Raw genomic sequence first — 25,345 nt, 5'->3', positions numbered from 1 at the left:
GTCCCTTCCTGCTCTTACCCCCCACCCCCAACACACACCCTGGAATTCAGGCCTGGAGAAGTAGGGGCACCCCTGCGGAGCTTGTTAAGGACTGAGAATCCGAGGGCGCAGTGATATTTCATGTAGATCCGTTCAGTAAGTGCAGGAGACGCAGTGCCTATAGCATGGACACAGGGGCGTGGAACGCTTAGAAATGGGAAGCACAAACAGCACGGTCCCTTTAAGGCGGCGTGCTCCCGAAGGTATTCTGGTCCTCGCCGCTCGCCGTAGTCCCCCTTGGAAAGGTCGGTGGGGAGCATTCGCCCCGCCCCAGAACGCCGCCCCGCCCACTCGCGCAGGCGCACTGCCGCCCCCCCCCCACGCCGCCTTGTCGAATTCTGTCCGGCTCCCGCCCAGGCGGCGGCCGATGCGACGCCCCCGGTGGTCCTCAGGTAAGGGGCTCCCCGAGCCGAGTAGTATCTGTGGGCTGCGGAGCTGCACCCTCTCGCCGCTAGGTTTCGCACGTGTCCCGGCGGCCGGGCCTGGGTCTCGGTCCCTATGCCGGCTGTGCTCTCACCCGCGCGGCGTCGCGTTCTGGCCGCGTCCGCCGGCGTGGGGTCCCCGCGCTGCCCTTCCGCCTTGGCGGCGCGCTCGCCGCGTCCCCCGCCTCCCCCAAGGCGATCTACCCGCTGCCGCGGCCCCGTTCCGTCCGACTCGGCGGGCCGGGTTGGGGTCTCCGCCGTTGGGGGGGGAAGCACACGGCCCCGCCGTCTCCGACCCCGCCGGGCTGGCCCGCGGAAGCCGCCATGGGGTGAGGGGCCCCCCAGCCTTCTGGGGCTCGAGACCTACCCCCCCGTCGGCGGCGGACCACGGTGGGGACCCTCCCCACGCATGTCACCAGGCTTCTTCCTGGGTGGGCTCCATATCGCCCACCCTGGTCTCGGTTGCAACCGGGGAGGGCACCCCGGAGTTGGGAGGCTCGGCCTGGGTGACATTAGGTGGTCCTGGTCGGGGGGGAAGTGGGTGCTAGAGTGGCAGGGAATCCCTGTGGTTGGGGGCCCGCTCTTCGAATCCCTCTTCGTAAGGGAGGGTTTGTGTGGCAGGCGACAATTCTACCACTGAACCACCCGTGCAACTGGGAGGCTTGTGCATGTGAAGAATAGACTGGGAGGGAGGGCAGGGTTTTGCGTTGAGAGGGTCGGCCACCGCTTCTCTAAGACCAGCCACTGCGACCTCAGATTCTAGATGCTGGGAACTGAACCTGGAACTTTGGAGCCTCAGGCAGAGAGTCTCTGCATAACTGTTATGCTAACTACCCCTCCCACCCCCCTGTCCTTCTTGATTAGTTGTTTAGTTTTTATGCCTAAAGAAGCTGCTCTTGCCTTGACCACCTCTCTTTCCACAGTGGGGGTTTAGAAACCAGGCTCCATCCCAGCTCCGAGACAGCGAACACTACAGGCTGCCTTGATGTGGGCTCTGGCCTTCACCCAGCTTTCTTGGGTGCCAGGCAGGTGGGGCTCCCTGGCTGTCACCCCCCCCCCCCCCCCCCCGCCCCCAGCACATGACTGCATTGGGGTTACTCCTTTGCTTTGCTGAAGACAATCACAGCAAGCTGCTGTATTTTTTAAAAACTTTTTTTGCTTTTTAAAAAGTATTTATTTCCTTTTTGTCGTCCTTGTTTTTATTGTTGTTGTAGTCATTATTCTTGTTGTTGATGTCGTTGTTGGATAGGACAGAAAGAAATGGAGAGAGAAGAGGAAGACAGGGGGAGAGATAAACACCTGCAGACCTGCTTCACCTCCTGTGAAGCGACTCTCCTGCAGGTGGGGAGCCAGGGGCTCGAACCAGGATCCTTGGGCTGGTCCTTGCGCTTTGCACCTAACCTGCTGCGCTACTGGCCAACTCCCTTTAAAAAAAAAAAAAAACTTTTAAAAGTTTATTTATTGGGTAGAAGCAGCCAGAAATTGAGAGGGTAGGAGGAGATAGGGAGAGAAACATTTGTAGCAGGTGGGGAATGGGGACTTGTACCTGGGCCCTTGACCATTGTAACCTGTGCTCAATCAGATGTGCCACCACCTGGCCCCAAGACTTTTTAAAAAAACATTTACTATTGGATAGAGACAGAGAAGTTGAGAGATGGGGGGAGATACAGAGTGAGGGACACACTTGCAGCCCTGCTTCACTATTTGTGAAGCCTTTCCCTTGCACTGGGCACCAGGGACTTGAACCTGGGTCCTTGTTCCCTGTTATGTATCTACTCAACCAGGTGCGCCACTGCCTGGTTCCCTCCACCAAACATTATTATTATTATTATTATTTTTTGCCTTCAGGGTTATGCTGGGGCTCGGTCGAATCCACTGCCCCTGGAGGCTATTTTCCCCCTTTTGTTGCCCATCATTGCTGTGGTATTATTGTTATTGCTGTTGTTGGATAGGACAGGGAGAAATCTAGAGAGGAGGGGAGACAGGGAGAGAAAGATAGACACCTGGAGACCTGCTTCACCCCCCTGCAGGTGGGGAGCCAGGGGCTTGAACTGGGATCCTTACACTGGTCCTTGGACTTTGCTCCCTGTGTGCTTAACCTGGTGCACTACTACCCGACGCCCTACACCAAAACTTTTTAAAGACTTTTATATTTATTGGGGGAAGGTGAAGAGAGAATCAGGGCATCAATCTGGCTCATGTGATACAAGGGATGGAACTCAAGACTTTCTGCTTGAGAGTCCAACACTATCCATTGTACCACCTTCTAGGCTTCTGGGTGAAGATTTTGAGAACCCCTGGAAGCCCGTGTAAACTTTCTGTGATGGAGTCCTGCTAGAGTATGCAAGGCGTACATCTCTCCAGCTCCTTCCCGGAGTGGCCTGAGCTTCTGGAGTCTGATAGTCGCATCAGCCACTCCTGAGTTGGAACTGTGTTCCCTCCCTCATTGCAGAGTCACCTGCTGTGGTGTTGAGGGTGACTGTTCCTGCTATAGAGGAGCGAGTCCATGAGCCAGCAACGTTGGGGAGTTTCTCCTCACACTGAGAGAGCTATTCAGGCTGCAGCCTTGTTCCCTCCTCTGCGGGGGTCCTGGCTTCCAAAGTCTCCCTGCTGTCCAAATTGCCTATCCCAGGATTGGGGGGGGGGTCGGGAGCTCCCTGCTTTATACTTCTTGGTTGTCTTGCTACCCCACTGGTGTGACTTTGATGCCCATGGTGGCGTGAGTCTGCAGCCGGCACAGGGAAACCCATGAGGTGTGGGGAGCTGGCCCTCCCGGCTTTCTAATGTGGCTGCTGGCTTTACTGCATCCCATGGGATGCACTTTAGGATCTGGATGAGTTCCCAATCTCTGTTACCCCGCAGCTCAGTATCCTATAACTTGGCTGTCAAGTTTTCTGAGGGAGAACCTTGGGTTGGTGTTTTTTTTCCATGCACCAAGAACCCTTGAAAAAACTGCATTTGGTTTGCATGATTGTGTTGCAGTCCTGGGGACACTCTTAGGAAAGTAAGAGCTCCTTTGAGGGGCCATTCATTATGGCTGCAGTTGGGGAGGGGGAACCCTCAGCTTGGCAGCCGTGCAGGCCTCCTGTTGACACTGTGTTGCCACACTGAGTGAAGTGGGCAAGCAGTTCCCGCTCTTCTTCCAGGACGTTTATTTTTTAAATCATGAATTGTCTGTTGGTGTTTCCGCTGCAGGTTTCAACTAGCAGATAACTCTTCTCGCTGCCAGTCTTGTGCTTGGAGCTGTGAGCCCCTTGTCTCCCTGCCAGTGGGCTTCAGAGCCATGGCAACGGAGGAGAAGAAACCCGAGACAGAGGCTGCCCGAGCACAGCCCACCCCTTCATCATCAGCCACTCAGAGCAAGGTGTAGCCCCGGGGGACTGCTGGGGCAGACAGCCTGAGAGTCTCGGAAATACCATTTCAGGCCCATAAGTCCATTCTCCCTCTTTGATTAAACATCGCCCACTGGTGCCAAGCCTGTGCTTATTGTGTGCCCTGTCACACTGGAGGGGGCTTTGCCAGCAGTCTATAGAGTCTTGGCCCTGCTTATAAAAGTCTCTGGCGCCCAGAAAGCATTAAGCATCTCCACCCTGACCCTGTAATTCTGATGCATAGGCAAGTTGGGAAACCCTTCTCTAGACTGCATGAATTCTGGTTTATGTGGGGGCTTCTGCCCTCAGGATGAAGATGGGGATGTGTGTGAGTGCAGGTTCAGTGTGAAGGGTGATATCTAGACTGAATTATTATTATTATTATTTTTTTACCAGAGCACTGCTTAGCTCTGGCTTATGGCAGTGTGGGGGACTGAATCTGGGACTTTAGAGCCTCAGGCATGAGAATGTTTTTGCAGAACCATTATGTTATCTACTCCTGCCCTAGACCGAATTTTAGTGGGCACTTGGAGTGTGGATTAGCTTTGGAACACAGGTAGGCAGGGGTAGTTGATTTGAGTTGGACAGCGGAGGTGACATTTGGCCAACTTGTACCATCTCTTCAACAGCCTACACCTGTTAAGCCAAACTATGCTCTCAAGTTCACCCTGGCTGGCCACACGAAAGCTGTGTCATCTGTGAAGTTCAGCCCGAATGGAGAGTGGCTGGCGAGCTCCTGTAAGTGCCCTGGTGCCTGGGCTGCTCTGAGTGGCTGGCTTGCCAGTCTGTCCCTAGGACTCAATGTCATCTCTGTAAACCAGGGTGGGGATCTTTTTTCTTCTAAGGGCCATTTAGATATTTACAGTGTTGACATTTTGTGAACCATATAAAATAATCAACTTTGGGGGCTGAGTGGTGGTGCACCTAGTTAAGCGCACATAGTACTAAGCACAAGTACCCGCGCAAGGATGCGGGTTCCAGCCCCCCCCCCCCGCTCCCCACTTGCAGGGGGGACACTTCACAAGTGGCAAAGCAGGTCTGCAGGTGTCTGTCTTTCTTCCTCTCCGTCTCCCCCATCTCTCAACTTCTCTCTTTCCCATCCAATAAAACGGCAGAAATGGCCACCAGGAGTGGTGGATTCTAGTGGTGGCACTGAGCCCCAGCAGTAACCCTGGGGGAAAAAGAAATGAAAAAATTGGCACTTACCTTTCCTCTTCCTCCTCCTCCTTTTCTTCCTCCTCTTCTCCTTCCCCTCTCCACCGTCTATTCCTCCTCTTCTTTTTCTTCTTCACCCTCATCCTCTTCCTTCTCCTCCCTTTCCCTTCTCCTTCCTCCTTTCTCTCCTCTTCCCCATCTGCTGAGTCTGCAGTCCCAGGTCCAGGTCCTCAGCTTCTCTGAGAAAAGCCCAAAAGCTAATGGTCCAGTGAACCCAGGAGACCATGCTGACAGATGGGGAGAAAGCTAGATGATGAAAGGAATAAAAGAAACAAAAAATTAGCGCTTAGTGCTACTATTGAAAAAATTCTGGTTGCCTTGGCAGGGCCAGACTAGATGATATAAGGCTTGTGGGCTGGAGATTTCCTACTCCTGCTGTGAAGAATCTACTTGTTGGAACTGTGCCTGTTGCCAGTCCAAAAGGGACAAGACCTGGGGAGGAGTGGGCATTGACTGTCCTCTACATAGGGGGTGAATGCAGTGTTGCTGAGCTGTGCACAGGGTACCAGGGCCCATGGGGCAAATCCAGAGTAGATCCTGGGCGACTAAGACTCAGACTCATTTTCTTTTTCTTTCAGCTGCTGATAAGCTCATCAAAATTTGGGGAGCATATGATGGGAAATTTGAGAAGACCATATCTGGTCACAAGCTGGTAGGTTTCCACCCTGTGCTCCAGAGTGATTGTTGAGACGTGGTCAGCCCGTCCAGAGCTCATCAGGTCAAGATGTGACTTTAGATTACCACCCCCTTAACATATGCGCGCGCACAAGCATGAACACACACACACACACACACACGCTCAGTGAGTTGTCTGCCTTTTGTTTTTCATACAAATGCTTTCAGCGTGTAAGGACGTTTGCCCCATTGGGAGGTGTGCAGGGCTTTGGAAGCCAGGGGCCTGGCCAGGGTCACTTCTGTGTAGGCAGCTTTAGCCTACACACACTTGTAGTGCGGAGTGTTGCGCTCCTTACCTTCAGGTGCATGTTGGAGTTTGACCTCCGCCAGGCAGTTGAATATTGTCCCTTCAAGACAGTGACTGTGCTTTCTTCTCCAGGGAATATCAGATGTGGCTTGGTCATCAGACTCTAACCTTCTTGTTTCTGCCTCAGATGATAAAACCCTGAAGATATGGGATGTGAGCTCGGTAAGACACGGCCTTCCTCCATGAGCTCCTGTCGTGGAAGGTGGGGGTGGGGAGGGCACAGGTGGGTGTAGCAAGTGAGATTTGGGAAACTTACTTCCCAACCCCAGATGTGCTTGCAGCCCCTGGGGATAACTAAATCCTGGGTACTTGGTTCTAGGGAAAGTGTCTGAAAACCCTGAAGGGACACAGCAATTACGTCTTCTGCTGTAACTTCAACCCACAGTCAAATCTCATCGTCTCTGGCTCTGTAAGTGTGACCAAGCATTGGGGTGGGGGTTGTAGGGTGTGTGGGTCTGCTTTGTGTTCTTACAGCACTGGGCTGTGAACAAAGGGTGATGGCCTTCCTGTGGAACAGCCCTGATCTCTTCTTTCATCCTCAGTTTGATGAGAGTGTGAGGATCTGGGATGTGAAGACAGGGAAGTGCCTCAAGACGCTGCCAGCACACTCGGACCCAGTCTCTGCTGTAAGTGCCCCAAGAGGGCTGCCCTGCCTCTACCTCCGCCCCGTTCCTCATCCTCAAGTGTTCACACAGCAGGGCAGGGGGACTTGGGGCCAGAGAGAGAGGTCCCCATCCCATGTCTGAGCAGAGGGGAGGTGAGAAGCTAGTGGAAGTTGTCTTTGACGTACATCTTCCAGAACAGGGCAAGTGCCTAGTGGAGGGAGCCTGTGTTAGGAAGCTTGTTTGAGTTTGCCCAGTGGGTGCTTGTTTGTAACCAGCTCTGGGATAATAGCCACCTACAGGCACATTTCTGAGCAGCCTGAAGGGGTTCTGCAGGGACTCTGAGAGGGCATAGTGCTGTGTGACAGTGTGTAGTTTTCCCTAGATCTGCCGTGGAGCTAGGAACCATGGGAATATGGCCTGCTGCTCCCCCTGACCTTCCTCTCCCCTGTCCCCTGTGATGTTGCTGTGTCCTTGGGGGCCTGGGTTCCTGTACTGGGGGGGTGGGTGGAGAATGAGAATACCTGTAGACCTGCTTCACTGCTTGTGAAGCATCCCCCCTGCAGGTGGCGAGCAGGGGCTTCAACCAAATTCTTGCACTTGGTCCTTGCCTACCCCCCTCTAGCACTGCCTGTACAGGAATGTTTGCATTTTGAAGGAACAGGGGTGAATGTGCTCTGTCAGTTGCTAAGAGTTGGGGGGAAGTGACTGAGAGGCTGATGAACCGATGATGTAGTGAGGTGACTGCTGCCACAAGGGTGACCTGCCTGCACAGGCAGGAGCGGGAGGGAGCAGATGCAGACACCTCTTGAGGGGCTGCTGGAAGGCAGCTCTGGCACCTGCTAAGTGTCCTGCCAGGAGTCCAGCTGAGATATGCTGCAAGTGAGAAATATGCTTTCAGGTCTCAGATGCAGTGCATACAGCAGGCAAGAATGTAACACATCTTGCCAGTAGTTGCTGGTCTTAGTCATCTGTTAAAAATACTAATCCTGAGGCTGGGTGGAGGCGCATCTGGCTGAGCGCACATGTTACTGTGCACGGGCCTTGCTTCAAGGCCCAGTCTTCACTTGCAGGGGGGAAGCTTCGAGAGTGGTGAAGAAGTGTTGCAGGTGTCTCTCTTTCCCCTCTGTTTCCTCCTTCTCAAATTTCTCTCTGTTCAGTAGATGAATAAATACTATCCTGATGTATGAAGCCAGTTGTACCTGTTCTAATACAGCTACTTGCTGGTGCAAGTTCAGACATGCACTTCTGATGCTCCTTGAGTGCCCAGCCTGGTGATTTTCCAGGTGGGTCCCTGGACCAGCCACACTGGCACCTGCTGAGAACATATAAAAAATGCGGATTCCTGGGGCCCAGAGTGCTATTCTAACAAGCCTTTCTCCATATCCCCAGTGCATGTGACTTTGCCCTCAGGGACATTGGACAGTGTCTGCATGTGTTGGTTGTCAAAACTAGATGCCTCTGCCATCTTGTGATTAAGGGCTTGAGTGCTGATTCTGAGGACAGCTGCGTGTCATAGAAAAGCAGGTCCAAGGGAGTCGGGCAGTGGTGCACATGGCACAAAGCGCAAGGACCAGCGTAAGGATCCCAGTTCAAGCCCCTGGCTCCCCACCTGCAGGGGAGTCACTTCACAGGCGGTGAAGCAGGTCTGCAGGTGTCTGTCTCTTCCCCTCTCTGTCTTCCCTTCTCTCCATTTCTCTGTCCTCACCAATGATGACGACATCAATAACAACAATAACTACAATAATAAAGCAAGGGCAACAAAAGGGAATAAGTAAATAAATATTAAAAAAAAAAGAAAGAAAAGCAGGTCCAAGCTGTCACAGGTGGGGCCAGACAGACTATGTGGACAGACACCCAGCCTCACTCTGGAGAGCTACACTAAGAAATGTGTGACACAAAGCAGTTTACAAGGTGCTGTTTCTTCCAAAGAGACTTCTCCTGCATAAAACTTGTCTAGTACTCAAATAAGCATGGTAGAAATTATGGTGTCCTCTCAGCTTCTGACAGTGTGGGCCCTGCGTTCCTACTAGCTTCAATTGGACAACTGAAGGAAAACTCAAAATAAGTCAGTTATAAGAAAGGAACTTCTCGGGCGGGGGAGATATCATAATGCTTACGATAGCATAATGGTTATGCAAATAGACTTTCATGCCTGATGTTCCCTAAATCCCAGGTTCAGTCCCCTGCACCCCGGCACCCCCATAAACCAGAGCTGAACGGTGCTCTGGTGTTTCTCTGTGTGTATGTCTCTCAAAAAAACAAACTTGTCAGGGAACTTTCTGAAGCTCATCTGGTAGATCACAGGCCTCGTGGAGTGGGAGAAGCCTTGCACCACACGGGTGCTCCATCATGGATAGTGGAGCAATGCTGTAGCATCTGTGTCTTTTATTTTATTTTTCTTTGCTACCAGGGTTTTTGCTGGTGTTTCTGCATGATATCACTCCTGACAGCCTTTTTTTAAAATTTTTTTTAACATAGACTGGAGAGATAGCATGGTTATGCAAAAGGACTTTCATACCTGAGGCACTAAAATTTCCACTTTCAATCCCTAGCACCTCCATATCGGAGCTGAGCAGTGCTCTGGTAAGAAAAAGGAAAGGAAGAAAGCCGACACCACACAGCACTGTTCCATCACTCATGAAGTTTCCCCTGTGGAGTTGCTCCCATGTGGCTGGGGCTCGATCTTGAGTCCTCACACAGGATAAAGTGTGTTTTCTACCAGTTGAACTATCTCCCAGCCCTCTTAGTTTCTCAAAAGAAAAGGTTGGGCTAGCGAGGTCATTCGGTGGTGGTCTAGCTCATGTGTAACAACTGGAGTCTTATTACCTGGTGCCACATTGACAGAAAAAAAAGACTTGTCTTTTTTCATTTTTAACTTCATTATGTTTTTTTTTTTTTTTTTTTTTCCTCCAGGGTTATTGCTGGGGCTCAGTGCCTGCACCACAAATCCACTGCTCCTGGAGGCCATTTTTTCCCTTTTGTTGTCCTGGTTTTTATCGTTGTTGTGGTTATTATTGTTGCTGTTGATGTTCTTGTTGTTGGATAGGACAGAGAAATGGATGGAGGAGGGGAAGACAGAGGCGGAGAGAAAGATAGACACCTGCAGACCTGCTTCATCGCCTGTGAAGTGACTGCCCTGCAGGTGGGGAGCTGGGGGCTTGAACCAGGATCATTGCACTTTGCGCCACATGCACTTAATCCATAGTGCTACTGCCCGACCCCCCCTTTTTTTTTTTACTGGATAGGGACAGGCAGAGAGAAATCACATCAGAAGCTTTCCTCCTGCAGGTGGGGGACAGGCGCCCAAACCTGGGTTCTTGTGCATTGTAGCATGTGTACTCTACCAACCAGCCCCTTTTATTTTTTTTTATTTTCACCAGAGTACTGCTCAGCTCTAGCTTATGGCGGTGTAGGGGATTGAACCTGTGACTTTAGAGCCTCATACATGAGAGTCTCTTTGCATAATCATTATGCTATGCCTCCCCCTTTATTTGTATGCAGTGTTGAGAAGCAAATCTTGACCACTGGGCTGCTTCCCTGGCCCAGCTTTTAAAATTTTTAAATTCTCTAATTTTTCTTAAAGGAAGTAGGGAGAGGGAGGAAAAGAGGAGTCCAAAGCACTGTTCTTGACACCCATGTAGCTCCCTTGGTTCTGTCCATGGTGGTCCCATGTGCTCTTTGGAATTGAGCCCAAGGCCAGGCAAGGCTGAGCTTTAAGCTGCTGAGCTCTCGGGCTTCTTTCCCTCTCTTTTTCAAGTGGGATCAAGAAAATGAACTGAGGGCATTGTGTATGGGTGATACTGCCAGGTGATTTCTCTCTAGATTTAAAATCTATTATTAGTGTATATTAATTACATACAATGTATTATCTAATACATAATAATACATATTTATAACTACATATATAAAGATTCTACAGCACCACTCTGCCCTCCATAGTGCTTCTGTGTGGTGTCCTCTGCCAGTCCTAAGGCCTCGTGCATGATGAGGTATGCACTTCAGTGAGTCCGCTGTCTCCTGACCCCTGGACTGGGATTTGTTAATCAGAAGTGACATCACTAAAAAATACATTTATTTTTAATGAAAGTGAGATACAGGGAAATGCACACGCACACACACCTTTCTACACACCTACACACCAGAGCACTACTCAGCTCTGGCTAATGGTGTGGAGATTGAACTGGGACTTCAGAGCCTCAGGCATGATAATGTTTTGCATAACCATTATGCTGTCTCCCTCACCTTTTTTTTTTACTATAATTTTTTTTTTCCTTTTAATTATTGGATAGAGACAGAAATTGAGAGGATTTTCAGCCACCAGATTCCAGATCCTAACATGATGCCAACTGGACTTCCCTGGGCAGATGACCCCACCAATGTGTCCTGGACCCTCTCTTCCCCAGAATATCCTCCCCACTAGGAAAAGAGAGAGACAGGCTGGGAGTATGGATCGACCTGTCAACATCCATGTTCAGCAGGGAAGCAATTACAGAAGCCACACCTTCCACCTTCTGCACCCCATAATGACCCTGGGTCCATACTCCCAGAGGAATAAAGAATAGGGAAGTTATCGGGAGGGGATGGGATACAGAGTTCTGGTGGTGGGAATTTTGTGGCGTTATACCCCTCTTATCCTATGGTTTTGTCAGTGTTTTCTTTATTTTTTACCAAGAGCACTGCTTAGCTGTGGTTTATGGCAGTGCAGGAGATTGAACCCAAGACTGGAGTCTCTGGCTCAAGAGTCTCTTTATATAACCATTATGCTATCTACCCCTGCCCTCAGTGTTTCCTTTTTATAAATTAAAAAAAAAAAAACAATTCAGAGGGGGAGATAGGGAGACAGACACCTGCAGCCCTGCTTCACCACCTGTGAAGCTTTCCTCCTACAGGTGTGGACTAGAATTTTGAACCTGGTTCCTTGCACACTATGTTAGTGCTAAACCAGGTGTGCCACTGTCTGACCCCTATTTTATTTCATTTTTTATTTTTTATTTAATTTTCCCCCTTTTGTTGCCCTTGTATTATTGTTATTGATGTTATCATTGTTGAATAGGGCAGAGAGAAATGGAGAGAGGAAGGGAAGACAGAGGGGGAAAGATAGACACCTGCAGGCCTGCTTCACCACTTGTGAAGCAACTCCCCTGCAGGTGGGGAACTGGGGGCTCAAACCAGGATCCTTATGCCAGTCCCTGCACTTCACTCCATGTGCACTTAACCCGCTGTGCTACCGCCGACCTCTACCCCTATTTTATTTTAATGTGAGGAATAGAGAAAGATACAGAGAGAGACCAGACCACTGCTTAGTTTTGGCTTATCTTGGGACTTAGGATTGGCCCCAGGACCTTGGGTCCTCAGGCAGAGAAGTCTTTTGTAGAACCCTTCTGTTATCTCCCCAGCCCTCTATCTTATCTGCCCTGCAGTGGATGGTTAGATGTTCAGATAACACAGTAACTTGGAGCATGCTGGGAGGCCTGTGGGCAAGATGGGAAGCCTGTGGGCTAGACACATAAGTTTGGTGTGACATTGGTCTCTGATCCTTTCTGCCTACAGAGAGTGATGCTTTAAAAATATTTTTTAAAAATTATCTTTATAGCATAGTAACAACCAGAAATTGAGGGGCATGGGGATGATAGGGAGAGAGACAGAAAGACACCTGCAGCCTTGCTTCACCACTGGTGAAGCTTCCCCCCCCTGCAGGTGGGGACCAGGGGGCTAGGATCCAGGTCCTCGAACATTGTAACGTGCGCTCAACCAGGTGCACCACCACTGGACCCCGAGAGTGATACTTTTGTACCACGTGATATACTGAAGACGTTTCAGAGCTGACTCTTTATGGTGACATAACAAACTGAGTACTAGATGGCACACCAGGTGAACTCAGTTGATATGTTTTGCTCCTGTGTCTGTAGAGTCCTAGGAAGAGAGTACAATCTCAAGCAAATAGCAGTCCTGTTGCTCGCTCTGTGGGGAGTAGGATGGGGCTCTTTCTGGGAAGACACTCCTCCCCCAACCCCCCATCTCACTCCTTTATTTGCAGGTTCATTTTAATCGTGATGGCTCCTTGATAGTTTCCAGCAGCTACGATGGTCTCTGGTAAGTGAAATGTCAGTGGCAGCACATGAAAACCATTTCTGCTAAAGTAGAAGCGAGCAGGAGTGCCTGTGTCTCCTGCTTTTCAATCTTGTTTAGAAACCATGTTACTGTTGATAAGGGATTAACAACAGACTCATACTTGGCTTTCTGTAGGATGACTTCTAAAATCTAAAGCCCACTGATAGGGCACAATTCATTTAGACCCAGTGAGTACAGAAAGTTGCTGTTTCCACTTTTCAGTGAGGAAACAGGCAGGGATCAACACTTGCCAATTGTCGCGTAGTTGGAAAGGCAGAACCTGACTCAAGGCACACTAACCTTAAACTGAACCACCCAGCTCTGCCACTACAAAGATGTGACTTAGCCTTTGAGAATGGACAGATTTTAGTCTGTCCTCTGTTGAATTAGCAGTGAGGGTGGCAAACGCTAGAAGAAGAAGAAGCAGTGAGGGTGTGGAGGGAAGTTGACTCTGACAGTGACAAGGCCACCAGGGTGCTCAGGGCTGTGTGTAACAAGGAGTGTGTAACGTGACACATGAAACTTTTTATTTTTCTGGTATTATTATTAACCAGAGCACTGCTCAGCTCTGGTTTATGGTGGTGCCGGGGTTTGAATGTGGGACTTTCGAGCCTCAGGCATGAGAGTCAGTTGCATAGCCATTGTCTACCCCCACCTCAGAAGTTTTGTTTTTGTAAGAACAACTTTCCTGAGTGTCCACCTGGTGTATGCTACTTGTTCTCATGTGGAGGGAGACCTGTAGGTCTCCCACAGCCTGTGTGTGGTTGCCCATCTTTCTCCTGGTTCTTGAAGCTGCAGAAGCTGAACATTTTCTGCTTGTCTCACCTGACATGAACATCATGATGCTTACAGAGAAGAAACTGCCTACATATCCAGTGTGTGTTTACACGCACACATCTGGTCCCTATAATGCAGCGAGTATATTGAAATAGGTGAATAGAGCATAACTGGGGAAAAAAAATCAGGAAGAAATGACTTAATTCTAAAAACTCAGATCTCACTAAGAGTCACAAAAGATGCAAAGCTGCGTGTTCTCAGTTTTGGTTTCTGTTCTGTAGTCGGATCTGGGATACCGCCTCGGGCCAGTGCTTGAAGACACTCATTGGTAAGTACTTTTGGCCCAGGCTTGGGAGTGGTAGCTCCAGTGGCCACCTGCCAGGCCATCGGGGGGCTTTTCTTGTGCTGTGTCCTGGCATCCCTCTTCTGTGGTTTTATGGAAGCTTCCCTTCCTCTGGATTAGTCACTCTTACTTCTTGGAACTTTCTTTTTGGGAGAGACCCTCTTCCACTGCCCCCCTTCCATTGCTCTGCTTCCATCCTGATGAACTGTCCCTTCTCCAGGACCCTCCCCCCCCCCCCACAATCCCTTCCTTTGCAACTTGTGCTCAGACCTGCTTGCCACTAGCCAGAGGGGGTCTTCTGAAGGGCCGTGAGCCCCTGCACCTTCTGCCAGCACATGGCAGGGTCTAGCACTTCTTGCCTAGGCCCAGGGACCCTGCTTTGGGCAGACCTGAGCCCCCCTTTCCTTGAGTGCCTGTCCTTTGGGTGTCAAAGTCAGACATTGAGTCTACTCACACAGCATTGAAGGTGGTGCTTTTTGGGTGGTAATGGGCAAGGGGTTCCCTGCCAGGGTGAGACTGTCATGGAGTGGAAGAACAGCTAGGCAGGGCCTGGTCATGGGCCATGTGTCAGCTCTCGGAATGGCTCGGGAGGGGACCTGGAAGGGCTTGAATTGGGATGTTCTGTTTAAGAAGACTGAAGGCCTCAGGTGACCAGTAGGACCTTTAGGGAATACAGAAGGTGGAGCTGGGCTGAAGGCTGCCTCCAGGGCTGTTTGTGCCATGAGAAATTGGCTGTGGGGTTGTATCCGCCTTCTGGGCTGTTGCGGAGATAGTCTTGTGGCCAGAGTAGATCACAGGCCAAATGTTACTGCTGGTAGGAGGAGATGGGCTGAGCAGTGATGCCGGGGGCTGGATCGGGACATAGGCACATAGGCAGCGGGAGCAGTTCCCTGTGTCTATAAATTCCAGGTTTGGAAATCAGACTTTTGAAGAATTTCCATGAGCTGAGGATAGAATTCCCAGACACTGGCTTCTGTGTGTGAGGGCCTGGGCAGTGGTAGGTGGGGCTGTGGGGCTCACCTCTGCTCCTGCCTTTGCAGGGCCTCCGACCTCTTACTGTGTGCAGAGGCTCGCGGTGCCTGTTGGCTATGTCATTATGTCCTCAGGTGGTAACTAGCAGGGCCGTTCTCCTGGTGCTCAGGACATACTGGCCACTTCTTCTCCCACATTGGTGCACACTGTTTGATTTCTCCTCACCAAGTCTCGGGATAGGGTACTTCTTCCATTGTGGGGGGATCATCTTATAGTTGAAGGGCTCACCCACTTACCCAGTGGTTTCTGGAGTGCTGGCTTCTGTCAGCTTTGAGCATGGTGACTGCCCCCACTGTGGCTGTTACCCACATTCACAGAGCCACTGGGGGTAAGCTTAGGTGCCTGGATGTCAGAGCAGGGATGCAGGTACAACACGATAGTGGCGGGGGGTGGTGGTAAATAATCTCCACTACTATAGGTACCACCTTAAAATAGCTAACCGAGGTGGGAGCCAGAGGATGGCGCATCTGAGTAAGTACACACATTACAGTGCATAAGGACCTGGGTTCAGCCCCCCAGTCTCAACCTGCAGGGGCAATACTTCACAAGTGGTGAAACAATGTTGCAGATGTATCTCTTGTCTCTCCCTCTCCCTCTATCCTCCTTCCCTCTAAATTTCTCTGTTCTATCAAATAAAGTCTAAAAACAAAAAGGTATTCAAATAATCCAAGATGACTCCCCAAGTCATTTTCATTAGTGGTAATCACTTCATAGTTATTGGGGTCTTGACATATTATTTTTATACAATGCCAGGGTGGGCTTATGTATGCTACCACCCCCTGGGCCAATCAAAACATTTGTCGTGAGAAACAAACGAAGAGGGGTATAGAAAGCTTTGGTATGTGCTTTGGTATGTGTCTCAGGTGTGCAAATTCTATCCACTAACAGGCTGAGCTATCTTAAAGCTTCCTTAAGTTAAATTGTAGCGAAGGCAAGAGAGGTAGGAGAGACAGGGAGAGGAGACACTATATGCTGTTCTACCATCATGGCACTCCCTTGGTACCATCCATTGTGGTGTCTGAGGGTTAAACCCTGTCTCATGCATGGTAAGGGGTGCACTCTGCAAAGGTGAGCTATTGCTTGGCCCCTGCAAACTTATCTAGTGCAAGCCAGGGGTGACTTAGAAAGCCCCATGTTGGTGGTGGTGCCGCAGCTCCCTGTCGGGGCTGTGGATGGAAATGGTGGCAGCCCCCCATGGCAGCAGGTTCTCAGATGCAGGTGTGGGTGGTGGTGTGGCACCGGCATCACTGGCATCACTCAGCATCCTGTGTGGTGATGGGGAGCTGCTCTCCTTCCCCGAGCACCAACCTCTGCTCTTTGCAGATGACGACAACCCCCCTGTGTCCTTTGTGAAGTTCTCACCCAATGGCAAGTACATCCTGGCTGCGACCTTGGACAAGTAAGCCCTTTGACCTTTCCATCAGGCGTGACCCCTGCCCCTCCACCACCAGTGCTCACCTTCCAAACCCGGAGTGTGTCCTAGTGTGGTGGCCAGGCCTCCAGGACAGCCTGGGATGCAGGTGTCATGTTGCACGCTGAATAAGGTCTGGGCGGAGATGTGGGGCTCACTGTCTCCTTGGTATCTGTGGCCAAGGTATCCCTTGGCCTCTTGGTTCTTCTGTCTTCATGATTGAGAGTATGAGGATAGGACTCTGAGGGGTCTCCCCTCAGCCTGATTTCACCCTAACATACACAACAGAACCATAAATCTGGGTCCTCGGGAGGCCATTCAGCTCTGTCTTCTGTGCTGGCTTTGGCTGTCCTTTGTGGACCTCAGGCTCCTGGGAGGGACGACATGGACTTGGGTATCCCTTGTCACTCAGGAGTGAGTTCCTGCCTAGGGGCCTTGATGTGCTGTGCTAGAGACATCTGTACTCTCCGTGTCTCTTTCTAAGGGGAATGAGACCAGCCTTTCATTCCATTCACTTGAGTCCTTTAAAAAGGCTGTCTGTGAGTCATGAGAATTTGGGGTGCTCACTGTGCTCTTGGGTACCCTTGATCGATCACCTGCCTCTGTTCTGGCTGTTAATAGCATACTAGGGTGGAGTGGGGGTCCAGCTCTGCTCTGCCCTGCCCCTGCTGAGTAGGGAGCAGGGAAGCTCCTGGGGGCTGAGCTGTGTCTCACTCCATCTCTCTGCCTTCCAGCACGCTGAAGCTCTGGGACTACAGCAAGGGGAAGGTGAGTGAGGGGCCCCTCTACTTGGGGTTTGCCTGTGCCGGTGGCAAAGTTGAGTCGGTGGTGGCAGCAGGAGAGGTGTGATGGCCTGCTTCCAATTCCCTGTTTTTATTATTACTATTTTTTAACTTTTAATTGTTATCACATGAGGGAATGAATATGACATGAGCCACAGCAAACCCCGAGCACAGCTCCCTTGCATGTAGCCAAACATGGGACTTGAGCTGAAAATCTCAGATGTGTGTTCCACCACTGAACCAGCTCTCTGGCTGACCCTTAAAATAAAAGGAGGTGGGGGGCTGGGAGCTGGGCAGTAGCATACCCAGTTAAGTACACATATTAGCAAGTGCAAGGACCTGGGTTTGAGTCCCTGTCTGCAGGGGGAATGCTTCATAAATGGTGCACGTGGTCTATAGGTGTCTGTCTTTCTGTCCTGTCTCCCCTCCTTTCACAATTTTTGTCCCATCTAATTAAACAAAAAAGGTAAAAATGGAATGGCCTCATGGAACAGTGTATTTATAATTCCATCACCAAGCCCCAGAGACAACTCTGGTGGCAGAAAAGGAACAGAAAAAAGATTTATTTGATTCCATATAAAACTGAGAGACCAGAGAGAGCATTGTTTTAGTCTCTTGTCATGTTGGGGACTGAACTGGGGGCTCACGAGAGCAACAATGAGGTGGCGGTTCCATTCCCTGGGTTCTTGGAGACTGCAGGTAGTATTTGGGAGCTGTGGAGGTACCAGCTGGGCAGCTGCATTGCCTCCGTTTAGTCTGTCATAAGACCACTGATGCAGAACTGGGGCTACAGGGCATTGGGACTGAATGTTGTCACCTGTGCCATTTCAGTGCCTGAAGACGTACACTGGTCACAAGAATGAGAAATACTGCATATTTGCCAACTTCTCCGTTACTGGAGGGAAGGTAAGTTCTTCCCAATAGATCATTTCCTTAGCCATCACTAGTTATCCTTATGAGATATTGAGAATGACCCCAGGGCCTCACACAGGTACAGTCCTGCTGATCCACCTCCTGACCCAGTTTTTAGTCTGTATCTTCGGGAAGGGTAGAGTGAGGAGGAGTCACCAGAGCACTGTCACCCTGTCTGAGGTCCTGTCAGTGTTACTCCTGTGGTGCCAGGGATTGAATCCAGGGCCTCACTTGGGGTAAGGTGTGTGCTTTTACCTGCTTAACCATCTCCTGGCCCCTTTTAACCAACCAAAATGAAGTCATACGCTTCAAGGTCTTGGTGACTCTTAATGAGTTGTCTCTCCACCTGCTGCGTTGCCTGTGAACAAGGAACTCTCCCTGGAGAGGCTCTGTGACACCACAGACTTTCAGCTCAGTCCCCTATGGGGGACTGCTTGGATCCCATGTAGTGCCAGGACGTGAGGCCAGGCCATCAGGCTTAGTGAGGCTGGCTCTACAGGACCAGCTGCCCCTGCCCTGAAAGTGTGTTTTGATGCCACTAGCACAGCAGCCAGCATGTTTGGGAGATGGGACATCATTTGTCCAATATACTGACCCACCTGGATTTCTCTTCTTTCTGTCTTCCTTCTCTGGTGATCTAGTGGATCGTGTCTGGCTCAGAGGACAATCTGGTGTACATTTGGAACCTGCAGACCAAGGAGATTGTACAGAAGCTACAGGGTCATACAGGTGAGTGCAGCCTCTGTGAAGTCGCCTGTCCTCACAGTGATTTTTTTTTTTTTTTTTTTTGCCTCCAGGGTTATTGCTGGGGCTCCACTGCTCCTGGAGGCTATTTTTTCCCCTTTTGTTGCCCTTGTTTTTTTAATCTTTGTTGTGGTTATTATTATTGTTGTTATTGCTGTTGTTGTTAGATAGGACAGAGAGAAATGGAGAGAGGAGGGCAAGACAGGGGAGAGAAAGATAGACACCTGCAGACCTGCTTCACCGCCTGTAAAGCGACTCCCCTACAGGTTGGGGAGTCAGGGGGCTCGAACCAGAATTCTTATGCCGGTCCTTGCGGTTTGTGCCATCTGCGCTTAACCAGCTGTGCTACTGCCGACCCCCCCCTTTTTAAATTAGTGATTTAATGTTGATTTACAAAATTATAAGATAATGGGTAATACCACACCGTTCCCACCACCAGAGTTGTGTTCCCATTCCCTCCATTGGGAACTGCATTAGTTCTCCCTAGATCACAGATAAGGGTTGACTATTCTTTCTTTTTTTTTTTAGTACTTTTTAAAAAAATTATTTTATTTTATTTTTGAGAGAAATGCAGACACACACACACACACACACACACACACACACACACACCAGAACACTGCTCAGTTCTGGCTTATGGTGGGGCGGGGGATTGAACCTGGGACTTAGGAACCTCAGGCATGAGAGTCTGTTTGCATAACCATTATGCTGTCTCCCCTGCACAATATTATTTATTTATTTATTTATTTATTTACTTTCCCTTTTGTTGCCCTTTTTTTATTGTTGTTGTAGTTATTGTCATCGTTGTTAGATAGGACAGAGAGAAATGGAGAGAGGAGGGGAAGACAGAGAGGGTAAGAGAAAGACAGACACCTGCAGACCTGCTTAACTGCCTGTGAAATAGACTCCCCTGCAGGTGAGAAGCCGGGGGCTCAAACCGGGATCCTTAGGCTGGTCCTTGAGCTTTGCGCCACCGCCTGACTCCTGACTCTATTTGCCCTTTTTCCCCCCCTATGGTCCTGCCTCCTTTTCTAAGTCACACTACTTCCAATTGTCCTTTCTTTTTTCCTTCTTTTTTTTTCCCCCCTCTTTTCTTTCTATGGAGTTTGGAGCCCTCTGGTTATCTTCCCCTAGTATTTATCCCTCTGGGGCTATGAACCCAAATTTATATATATATATATATATATATATTTTTTTTTTAATTTAAACATTTTTTATATTTATTTTCCCTTTTATTGCCCTTGTTGTTTTTTATTGTTGTTGTAGTTATTGTTGTTGTTATTGATGTTGTCATTGTTGGATAGGACAGAGAGAAATGGAGAGAGGAGGGGAAGACAGAGGGGGAGAGAAAGACAGACACCTGCAGACCTGCTTCACCGCTTGTGAAGCAACTCCCCTACAGGTGGGGAGCCGGGGGCTCAAACCGGGATCCTTACGCTGGTCCTTGAGCTTTGTGCCATGTGCGCTTAACCCGCTGCGCTGCCGCCCAACTCCCTTTTATATATATATTTTATTTGTTAATTAGAAGGAGAGAGAGGGAAAGAGCCAGACATCACTTGGGTACATCTGCTGCTGGGGATCGAACTTGAGAGTCCAACCCTTTATCCATTGTGCCGCCTCATGGACTACTGAACCAAAATTCTTTTTTTTTTGTCCCTAGGGTTATTGCTGAGGCATGGTGCCTGCACTATGAATCCACTGTTCTTGTGGCCATATTTTTCTTGATTTTTTTTTTTTTTTTTAAAAATCTTTTGTAGGACAGAAAAATTGGGAGGGGAGGATAGAAAGGGAGAGAGAAAGACACCTGTAGACTTGCTTTACCACTTGTGAGGTGACCCCCCCCCCCCGCAGGTGGGGAACCAGGGACTTGAACCGGGATCCTTGCGTGTGCCCTTGTGCTTTGTTGCTGTGTGCACTTAATCTGGTGCGCCAACTCTTGGACCCCCAAAATTGCTCTCCCCTAGACATGGGTGTTGGCAGGTTGATCCATACCCCCAGATTGTTTCTGTCTTTGCCTAGTGGGGTAAGGCTCTCGATAGGTGAAGTTCTAGCACACGTTAGTGAGGTCTTCTGCCTAGGGAGGTCAGGATGGAATCCTAGTTGCATCTGCAACTTAGTGGCTGAAAGGCAGTAAGATATAAAGCAGGACAAAATGCTTAATAAACAGGAACCATAAAGTAGAGAGAGAGCAGATTAGAATAGGGATCTTAGGGTAGAGAGAAGCGAGGAAGTCTAATTTAAGTATGTTCCTAGGGGCCTGTGATGTTAGTAGCTTTCACTTGAGTTTGATAGCTTAACATGCAGGTGAGCTAAAAGTATTGTCTGGGAAGATGGTGTCGGAGTTGAGAATAGGGCAGGAAAGCTGGATTAGGGGAAAGCGTAGCTCCCAAACTTGAGGAAAGTATATAAATACAGTTAACTGTTTACCACATTGATCTAAGGGCCCATATATATTCATCTTTAGCACAGGAGCCTGTGTAACCTCTGAGTCCCTGTCAGTCTGAACTCACAGTTCATGGTCACAGCTGGGAACATTGTAGACTGCACTCATTTCAGGACCAGTCTTCCTTGAGTGGTGGAGTAGGTGGATCCAGCCTCTCTTCAGAGAGTGGGGCAGTCCTTGCTATTACGAGTTCATAGTGAAGGTACAGTCCTAAAGGAGCCCACAAGAGGGCTTATACAGTGACAGTTTATTGAAAACTATGAAAGCAGAAGTATGAGTGTTTTGCTGCCACTGCCTCTTAACCTCTGTCCTCCCGTGGCCTAGGCTGGTAGGTTTGGTCTGATGCCCAGTGGGCTGATCTGACAGCTTGTTTCAACTTCGTCCTATCAGTCCTCTTGGCAGTCCGGCTTCGCAGTCAGTCCTCTCAGCTGATTCCTCGGTGCCTGCAATGCCCTCCTTGCTGTTCCTCTTCCCTGCCTGCAGTTGGTAGAAAGCAGGGAAATCCAGAAAGTGACTCCTGTTGGGGAATGTGGCTTAGCCCAGGAGGATGGTACTGGTCTGTCTTGGGGGTTTGACCACTCTGTCCCTGCTTGACCTGGTCCTGCTGCGTGGCTGAGACGTGCAGAGGCGTAGTCTTTTTTTTAAAATTTATCTTTACTTATTGGGTAGAGACATTCCGAAATCAAGAGGGAAGGGGGAGGTAGAGAGGGAGTCAGAGAGACACCTGCAGCCCCATTTCACCATTCATGAAGCTTTCCCTGCAGGTAGGGACCAGGGGCTTGAACCTGGGACCTTGCGCACTGTAACATGTGCGCTCAACCAGGTGTGCCACCACCTGGCCCCTGCAGAGGCGTAGTGCTCAGGAAAAGGGAGGGTTCTGGGGTGCAGCTTGTTTAAATGTCTGCATGTGTTAACGTGGCTCATCCCAGGTGCCAGCTTCTTGACTCTGAACTCTCTGCTTAGGGATGGTGACAGGTGGGGACAGAGCCGGCCCCCTTACAGTCTGGTGCCTGGCGGTGGGAACAGTCAGCTCTGGATACAAGAAGTGAGGGCAGGCAGTGGCATTGTGAGGTTGACCCTGCTCCTTGTGGTCTGAGCCTCTCAGCTGCAGTGCTGAGGCCCTCTGGGGACTGACCGCTCCCTTGTCACGGTATCCTAGTACTGTACCCAGCTGGGAGGGGCCTGTTCGTGCCAACCTTCAAGGCGTCTTGCTGTGCCCTGCGCAGACAGCCTGATGCAGCCTTAAGCTCAGAGACCGCTGCTTCATGCAGCTTCCTGCCTGGCCCAGATGCCCTTTGTTGTGTGGGCCTGCTGTCCTGTTTGTGTCCATGAGTTGGCAGTGCTGTGTTTACTGTGCTTACTGCTGTGGTCACACCCTGACATTGGGTGACAGCACTGACTTCCCCCACACCCACCCCCAGACCTCGGCCTCCAGGCAGCTGGAGGTGGGGCACCCATGGCATATGGGGGCATGTACCGCGTCAGCCGGCACCAAGAGAACCTTGATTGTGCTTTCAGATGTGGTGATCTCGACAGCATGCCACCCGACAGAGAACATCATCGCCTCGGCCGCGCTGGAGAACGACAAGACCATCAAGCTGTGGAAGAGTGACTGCTAGGCTCGCTGGGCCTTGGGGTGGCCCTGGCTGGCGGGGAGCAGTGGTCTCAGGGGTTCTCCTTGGTCCTGGCCAGGGGTCGGACCTTTGAAGAGGCGAACAGTGTCTACCACCAGAAAGTTCTAGAAGGTGCTGGTGACATTTCTTGCCAATTCCTCTAACACTGTCTGCAGAAGAGTTTCTAGTCTTGTGTTCAAATGGAGTCAACGAGAATTTTTGATTTTTGATTACAAAGGGTGAAGCTGAGTTTATCATGAGTTGTGTTTATTTCCAGTAAATGTTCTGTACATTTTTTGATGATATTTTATTAACCCAGTGCACGCATTATGCCGTGGCTCGCAGGGCCTCTCTGTGTGTTGCCCCCTGCCCCCCCCCCCCCAATCTCTGGTGCACGGCTCTGATTCCTGCCTGTCCCCAGTGTGTTGGAGTCTTTCTGGGAAACTGGACAGTTGTGACATTGTCCATGTATCCCAGTGTGCACATGACAGGTGTGTACAGCTGCATTTTGTTTCCCCGTTTCACATGGGCAGCCCAGGCTGGACTCGGGGTTAGGTGGGGTTTTATGGATGGTCCTGGCAACTGTTCTAATGCAAAGCTTGTCTCCCCTTGACTTTTTTCTGTGGAAAGTCTCATGGTTAGGAAGGTAGAAAGACAGTGCAGTTGGCGTGTCACTGTCTCCTGTCTGGCCACGGCCTTGGGCGGAGAGCGGGAGGCTCTGCAGGGCCATGGTGCTGCGTGGCTTGGGGTTACACCTCTTTATCCTCAGATGGCCAGCTGGGTGGAGAAGAGAGTGTAGACACCTGAGTCCTAAGCCCCTCGGCTCTGGTGTGCAGGGTGCAGGTTCCCCAGAGGAAGCACGGAGCAGCCATCCCCTGTGCCAGGGCAGCCTGTGGGTGGGTGGCAGTGTTGGCCCTGAGGCTGGGTGGCTCTATAGCTGCTGTGAGTCTTCGGGCCCCACTGCCGCTGTACCCAGGAAAGGTGAAAGAGCTGGCGGGAGCCTTCACTCCACCCTCTTGCTGAGGGGTGCTCCTGAGCTTGCAGAGATACCTATCCCGCTTGGAGCCCAGTGACCTCCACCATTCCAAGGTACAGAGTCCTGGGCCGAGGCTTTCAGATTGACTTGGATGAATCCCGATGGGAAGTGTGTGTGGGGGTGCTATCTGGTAGGCTTCCCATCGTGGCTACATTATGTGAAGTTTCTAGAAAGGAGTTCCCTAGCCTCCTGCCCCCCCCCCCCCCAGCTGTATGTACAAGGAGCCTCTCAACTGCTCCAGGAAATGAGTGGTGTAACACTCAGGATCTGACACCTTGTTTTGATAGAAAACTTGAAGGTTCTCTCATTGCTTCCCGTGGTGTGGCTTTGGCCTTCCCTACACTGCGGTCTTCCTGCAGTTTGCGTGGGTCCAGCGCAGCTAGGGAGAAGGTTGTATGCGGAGCACCATATCCTTGAATATAGTTTATTTTTTCTACATTTGAATTCTCTGTTGTAGATTTATGTAAAAATGCATTCTCTTTTTTGAAAATAAAGATTTTCATGTCTTGTAAGTTTGTTCCCAAAGATTTTCTTAGCTTGGGGCCAGGGAGGTAGCATAGTGGGTAGAAAGGGTTCAGTCCCAGGGGTGAGGATGAAGGAGTGGGGTAGTCCATTGCACTATCCAAGCCCAGTGGGTAGAATTTCTTACTCTAACCCACCTGTAGGCTGTGAATCTGTGGGGCAGCTACATGGCCTTTCCCTACTCAAGACACCATCCCCACAGGCCTGTGTGCTCGAGCAGAAAGTTTGTGCTTTTAATTTTTATTAAAGATTTTTATGGACGGGGGTAGAATGGCATAATAGTTATGCAAAGACACTCTCATGCCTGAGACTCCAAAGTCCCACGTCCACCCCCCTGCATCACTCTAAGCCAGAGCTGAGTAGTGCTCTGGCTAAAAAACAATTTTTTCACAAGATGATAGAAATTTACCTGTTCACCCCAAGAACAAACTCAGCAGACTTGAAGGTAGGAAAGAAGATGATAGATTCTGCATGACTGGGCACCGGCCCAACCTGAAGCAACCATGTTGGCATACACAGGTGTGAGATAAGACAATACCCTACTGCAAAGTTCCTCCAGTTTCTCCATTGGCTGGGTACTTGTGGAGTTTACTGTCTAGTCTGGGCCGCACTAATAGAATAGAAAAATAATCTTAACATATACTTCCTCATTCCTTAGTTTCTGATAAGAGGGGGTCTGTCTCCTGGTCTGAGCTTAGGTAACTGGGTGGGGGCGGGGGAGACTGGCTTTTCTTGCAAGATAAGCTCTTTGTGTTTGATGAATTCACTTCCTGGTTTAGGTACTTGGGATGAAACACTAAGATAACATTTGTTCTTTTTATTTTTTTATTGGATAAGACTGAGAGAAGAGGGGAAGATAAGGAGAAAGAGGACACCTGCAGACCTGCTTCACAGCTTGTTAAGCGACACCCCCCCCCCCCCCCCCCCGCATGTGGGGGCCCAGGGGCTTGAACTGGGATCCTTGCGCGAGTTTTTGCACTTAGTA

The 25,345-nt window shown here is 50.2% G+C and overlaps 1 protein-coding gene across 1 annotated transcript; it reads left to right on the top strand.

Annotated features, from left to right (window-relative positions):
* Nucleotides 1–330: 330 nt before the first annotated feature.
* On the top strand, nucleotides 331–24,350 carry WDR5 (WD repeat domain 5). The gene is made up of 14 exons (XM_016187406.2): nucleotides 331–431; nucleotides 3,657–3,825; nucleotides 4,462–4,570; nucleotides 5,626–5,699; nucleotides 6,102–6,191; nucleotides 6,349–6,438; nucleotides 6,572–6,655; nucleotides 12,672–12,727; nucleotides 13,804–13,850; nucleotides 16,221–16,296; nucleotides 17,043–17,076; nucleotides 17,922–17,996; nucleotides 18,644–18,731; nucleotides 22,708–24,350. The coding sequence occupies exons 2-14, from the start codon at nucleotides 3,745–3,747 to the stop codon at nucleotides 22,806–22,808; spliced, it is 1,005 nt and encodes a 334-aa protein (XP_016042892.1). The 5' UTR covers nucleotides 331–431; nucleotides 3,657–3,744; the 3' UTR covers nucleotides 22,809–24,350.
* The last annotated feature ends 995 nt before the right edge of the window (nucleotides 24,351–25,345 follow it).

This window comes from Erinaceus europaeus, chromosome 10, assembly GCF_950295315.1.
Source record: "Erinaceus europaeus chromosome 10, mEriEur2.1, whole genome shotgun sequence".
NCBI classification, from domain to species: Eukaryota; Metazoa; Chordata; class Mammalia; order Eulipotyphla; family Erinaceidae; genus Erinaceus; species Erinaceus europaeus.
This window is presented reverse-complemented; position numbering and strand designations above follow the sequence as displayed.

Bases quoted from the DNA above. Each gene is read 5' to 3' on its own strand.
- WDR5 (XM_016187406.2), top strand. From the start codon at position 3,745: ATGGCAACGGAGGAGAAGAAACCCGAGACAGAGGCTGCCCGAGCACAG. The intron at 4,571-5,625 runs GTAAGTGCCCTG...TTTTTCTTTCAG, and splicing joins AGAGTGGCTGGCGAGCTCCT to CTGCTGATAAGCTCATCAAA. The intron at 12,728-13,803 runs GTAAGTGAAATG...TCTGTTCTGTAG, and splicing joins AGCAGCTACGATGGTCTCTG to TCGGATCTGGGATACCGCCT.